This window comes from Lolium perenne, chromosome 7 (genome assembly GCF_019359855.2).
Source record: "Lolium perenne isolate Kyuss_39 chromosome 7, Kyuss_2.0, whole genome shotgun sequence".
Classification (NCBI taxonomy): Eukaryota; Viridiplantae; Streptophyta; class Magnoliopsida; order Poales; family Poaceae; genus Lolium; species Lolium perenne.
The window spans coordinates 40,189,722-40,195,667 of NC_067250.2; the positions used below are offsets into that span (position 1 = coordinate 40,189,722).

General features: G+C 49.0%; 1 protein-coding gene across 1 annotated transcript; it reads left to right on the forward strand.

Annotated features, from left to right (window-relative positions):
• The first annotated feature begins 818 nt into the window (after positions 1-818).
• Positions 819-1,337, forward strand: LOC139833565 (uncharacterized). Its single transcript, XM_071823871.1, has one exon. It carries the CDS (start codon positions 819-821, stop codon positions 1,335-1,337), a length of 519 nt encoding a protein of 172 aa, XP_071679972.1.
• The last annotated feature ends 4,609 nt before the right edge of the window (positions 1,338-5,946 follow it).

A 5,946-nucleotide genomic window follows, 5' to 3' on the forward strand; every position in this document is an offset into this window, starting at 1 on the left:
AAATAGCAATATCGATGAAACAATACATGCTTTTTCATGGAGCGGTGGAATGGCTTGCACTTGTAAATAGATCTGCATAGATACCAATTTATTTTGATTGCTATCTTGGATCCAATTTGAATGTGGTGCATAGATACCTTTTGGAATGAAAATGTTAGGTTCAAGGCAAGGTGTCCAATTTTTCATTAATTTCAGTACCAGGCTATAGCCTTTTGGAACAAAAAAAACCTTGATGCGGACAGATTTTCTCGTGTACTAAATATGTCTTTTAGTTCAATGTTATGATATGGAATACAAAAAAACACTGTCTATGGTAGTAGTCTAGCATATGGGGAGTTCTGAGAGACATCATCTTGACAAGCAGGTTTGGCAAGGATAGGTCCAATTCCTGGTTCAGGTTTGCTAAACCAAATTCCCCGGCAGCTTGTTTAGCTGTACATGTCTTTTCAAATCTCTTGTTTCTTTTGGATTTGTTATGCGCGCATTACGTGATATAGCCACTAGATTATATAACTTCATGCGTGTGCACTTCCTGTTATTAATTCTGGCTAGCAACTGTAATATGCAGGCTGGTGGATCATTCTGGCATTGTCAGGATCGGAAGTATTTTCCGATTTCTAATTACTACTTTTTTTTCTGCGTGCTTGCCTTTTCCGCTCTTTGGATTCAATGTGTCTACTGTCCTTGTTTTCATTATTGCTGCTGGATGCCTTTCTCTCTGTTCGCCTTACTGATAATATGTTTTTGTCTCTATTATTTTTGGGTTTACTCATCCTTCTCTTCTTATCACAGATGTGTGAAAATAGCAGGCAGTCCTCATGCATTCCTCTGGTGTGTCCCTCCTGCTTGCAGCCCACAACTGGCAGAATTTTGCTCCAGTGAAGGTGCGCGTGTTCTTCTGGATCGCAAGACACGGGAACACTCGGACACGAGCGATGCTCCACCGTCATGGGTGTCTCCCCTCCCCGCGCTGTCCTTTTTGCGTTGAGGAGGAAGACCTCCTGCACCTCTTCTACAGGTGCCCCCGGCTCATGCCCGTGTTCGCGGCCTTGGGTGTGCCGGTGTTCACCTCGGTTTGCAACCTCCAGGATGTGTGTGCCGCCCTCGCCACGCCTTTCGCTGCCCATTCGCCCCTCGTCAGACACACGCTAGTGCTGTTGCTGCTCTGGATCACCTGGAAGAGCAGGAACACGATGGTGTTCGACGCGATCAGGTTATCTCCCCGCCAGACCATCTCGCTCGTCCTCAGCCACGGAGATCTCTGGCTGCATCGCCTTCCGCGACGCTCCTCGCGTCTCCCCCTGGAAACATGGCTCGCTGCTCTACGTGCGCTGTAAAAATGGCTCTGTTGCTGTTATTTTTTATCCTTGCACTTGTATAACCTTGATCCCCCGACCCCCCATGTACTTCTAATCGTACTACCAATTTTAATAAAAATTACTTCAGGTGGGTTTGCCCCACCGTTGGATCGTCAAAAAAAAAAAAGCAGGCAGTCCTGTACGTGTCCTTTTTTTCTCGCATGTGCCGCTATCGTGGAGGGGCTGACAAAGGCCCCTTAAGCATACTGTCGTGGTCTTCCCTGATAGAGATACATGTTCTCTTTTGATATGACAAAATTCTTCCTTCTTCTGGCTTTGCGTGTAACATAAATTCCTTTTTTTTTTCAAGGAAACCACTTAGACATATATGTTCAGATACCTCAACTGGCAAGTAGCCTAAAAGATTTAGTGAAAGAGGGGAAGGTCTATGCTATAAAGAAGTTGCTATGTAACCCATCAAACCCAGCTTTCAGGCTTGTAGATAGCCTGTTCCTACATGGGGACACTGCCTAAGACATCTCATGGTGAACGTTACAAATGCTTGCTTTCATGCTTCCTCTCTGCCCTGCTGCATATTGCTATTTCATTTATTGCCGGTTGCATGATTTGCTTGCAGCTAGTAGAGGGCTAAGTTGTGTAGCGCTGCCTGGTTGCTGGTACATCAACGAATGCATCCATGATGTTAATTCTTTCCATGCTAGGTTTGTTCTACAAACTGAATTTACATCCTACAGCTTGCCCGTTCTTTCCATTTGCCTTGTATATATGTTGGGTAACTGGCTGTTATAGCCTTGGAGCTAATTTGGCTCCTCTTGCAGCCTATGCTCCCACGGGGGCAAGAAGCCATTCTAGCTTGTGTGTATGAAGATCCAGGAGATAAAACTGTTCTGCTACAATATGATGTATAGATTATATTGTCGGAGAAAGGTGAAGGCAACCTGGTGGATGTTTTCTAATTACTTATGTGCTATTTTATTTCTTTACAATCTGTAGAAAGGTAGAGTTGCCGTGTGATCTCATATATATAGGCAAATACAAGGTATACAATAACTACCATAATGGCCTCAATCTCCTATGAACGGAAGGCTCAAGATATGGTGCTAAATGCTGTTGATATTCATTTAATGACACCGATATCCTAGAGATATTCGGTGGCCTAACACTCCCCCGCAGTCGCAGCGGGAGACTGACGGACGTTGAGACTGGACCAAAAATCCAGAAACAATGGCGACGCAAGTCCCTTGGTGAATATATCAGCAAATTGGCGCGATGATGGTACGTGGAGAACACGCACTTGACCAAGTGCCACTCGATCTCGAACGAAATGTAGATCAATCTCGATGTGCTTGGTGCGCTGATGCTGAACCGGATTTGTAGACATGTAGACGGCGCTAACATTGTCACAAAATACGACGGTGGCCCGAGGGAGAGGTCGATGAAGTTCCGTCAAGAGTTGGCGGAGCCAAGTAGACTCGGCGACGGCGTTGGCAACGGCACGATACTCCGCTTCAGCGCTGGAGCGGGAGACGGTATGTTGGCGCTTGGAGGACCAAGACACCAAGTTGTCGCCGAGGAAGACGCAGTAGCCCAAAGTAGAACGCCGTGTGTCGGGGCAGCCAGCCCAATCCGCATCCGTGTACGTGATCATCGAATCAGCGACGGATGGTATGAGCTGGAGGCCGTGGCCGAGGGTGCCCTTGACGTAGCGAAGAACATGCTTGATCAACGCGAGATGCTGGTCTCGCGGATCGTGCATGTGAAGACAGATTTGCTGCACGGCGTATGCGATGTCGGGACGTGTGAACGTCAAGTACTGTAAAGCACCGGCAAGGCTGCGATACTCCGTAGGATCGGCAACGGGAGAGCCAGCGGTAGAGGCGAGCTTGGGCGCGGTGTCGATGGGGGTCGATGAGGATGTGCACGCTGTCATGCCAGCGCGATCCAGAATCTCAGCAGCGTACTTCTGTTGGGAGAGGAACATCCCAGAGGAAGTACGGGTGACCGCGATGCCGAGGAAGTAGTGGAGCTCCCCCATGTCCGTCATGGCGAACTCAGAGTTGAGAGCCGTGATGATGCGCTGAAGAAGGGGCGTCGAGGAGCCCGTGAGAATGATGTCGTCGACGTATAGGAGCAGGTAGGCCGTGCCAAGTGTGCTGTGGACCACGAAGAGGGAGGTGTCAGACTTGGAGCAAGTGAAGCCGATGGTCCCGACGAAGGAGGCGAAGCGCTGGTACCACGCGCGCAGAGCCTGCTTCAAACCGTAGAGGGAGCAGTTGAGACGGCAGACATGGTTTGGGCGGGTGGCGTCGATGAAGCCCGTAGGCTGTCGACAGTAGACGGTCTCGGACAACGTTCCATGAAGGAAGGCGTTCTTGACGTCGTGCTGGCGGATGCCCCAGTTGAGGGAGAGCGCGATGGAGAGGATGGCGAGGATCGTAGCCGGTTTGACAACCGGACTGAAGGTCTCATCGAAGTCGATGCCGGGAGCCTGGGAGAAGCCACGAAGAACCCAACGTGCCTTGTACCGATCAAGGGAGCCGTCGAGGTTGAGCTTGTGGCGAAAAACCCATTTGCTGGTGACGATGTTGGCCTTGGAGGGAGGATGCACGAGATCCCACTAGTTGTTGGACATGAGTGCACCGTATTCGGCCTGCATAGCATCGAGCCAGTTGGGGTCCTTGAGAGCTGTCCGAACCGTTTTAGGGATCGGAGACAGGACGCCGGTGGCCATGGTGTTGAGGTTGAGGCGCTCTCGTGGTCTGATGACCTTGCCGGCCTGGCGCCGTGTCACCATCTGAGGAACGACGGGTGGTGGCGAGGGAGAGCGTGGCGGCGTGGCCGATGGAGAGCTCGGTGGAGAGGACGCTGATACGTCCCAAACGTATCTATAATTTCTTATGTTCCATGCCACATTATTGATGATATCTACATGTTTTATACACATTATATGTTGTATTTATGCATTTTCCGGCACTAACCTATTAACGAGAGGCCGAAGAGCCAGTTGCTGTTTTCTGCTGTTTTTTGTTTCAGAAATCCTAGTAAGGAAATATTCTCGGAATTGGACGAAATCAACGCCCAGGGGCCTATTTTTGCACGAAGCTTCCAGAAGACCGAGGGGGAAAGGAAGTGTGGCCACGAGGTGGCCAGACACCAGGGCGGCGCGGCCCAGGCCCTGGCCGCGCCGGCCTGTGGTGTGGGCCCCTCGTGACGCCCCTTTACCTGCCCTTCCGCCTACAAATAGCCTTCGTCGCGAAACCCCCAGTACCGAGAGCAACGATACGGAAAACCTTCCAGACACGCCGCCGCCGCCAATCCCATCTCGGGGGATTCAGGAGATCGCCTCCGGCACCCTGCCGGAGAGGGGAATCATCTCCCGGAGGACTCTTCACCGCCATGGTCGCCTCCGGAGTGATGAGTGAGTAGTTCACCCCTGGACTATGGGTCCATAGCAGTAGCTAGATGGTCGTCTTCTCCTTATGTGCTTCATTGTCGGATCTTGTGAGCTGCCTAACATGATCAAGATCATCTATCTGTAATGCTATATGTTGTGTTTGTCGGGATCCGATGGATAGAGAATACTATGTTATGTTGATTATCAATCTATTACCTATGTGTTGTTTATGATCTTGCATGCTCTCCGTTATTAGTAGAGGCTCTGGCCAAGTTTTTGCTCTTAACTCCAAGAGGGAGTATTTATGCTCGATAGTGGGTTCATGCCTCCATTAAATCTGAGACAGTGACAGAAAGTTCTAAGGTTGTGGATGTGCTGTTGCCACTAGGGATAAAACATTGATGCTATGTCTAAGGATGTAGTTACTGATTACATTACGCACCATACTTAATGCAATTGTCTGTTGTTTACAACTTAATACTGGAAGGGGTTCGGATGATAACCTGAAGGTGGACTTTTTAGGCATAGATGCATGCTGGATAGCGGTCTATGTACTTTGGCGTAATGCCCAATTAAATCTCACAATACTCACCATATCATGTATGTGCATGGTCATGCCATCTCTATTTGTCAATTGCCTGACTGTAATTTGTTCACCCAACATGCTATTTATCTTATGGGAGAGACACCTCTAATGAACTGTGGACCCCGGTCCATTCTTTTACATCGAATACAATCTACTGCAATACTTGTTCTACTGTTTTCTGCAAACAATCATCATCCACACTATACATCTAATCCTTTGTTACAGCAAGCCGGTGAGATTGACAACCTCACTGTTTCGTTGGGGCAAAGTACCTTGGTTGTGTTGTGCAGGTTCCACGTTGGCGCCGGAATCCCTGGTGTTGCGCCGCACTACATCCCGCCGCCATCAACCTTCAACGTGCTTCTTGGCTCCTACTGGTTCGATAAACCTTGGTTTCTTACTGAGGGAAAACTTTCCGCTGTACGCATCACACCTTCGTCTTGGGGTTCCCAACGGACGCGTGCTGTACGCGTATCAAGCTCTTTTTCTGGCGCCGTTGCCGGGGAGATCAAGACACGCTGCAAGGGGAGTCTCCACAATCCAATCTCTTTACTTTGTTTTTGTCTTGCTTTATTTTATTTACTACTTTGTTTGCTGCATTAAAACAAAACACAAAAAAAATTAGTTGCTAGCTTTACTTTATTTAC

Coding starts and splice junctions, on each gene's coding strand:
- LOC139833565 (XM_071823871.1), top strand. CDS start 819: ATGCATTCCTCTGGTGTGTCCCTCCTGCTTGCAGCCCACAACTGGCAG.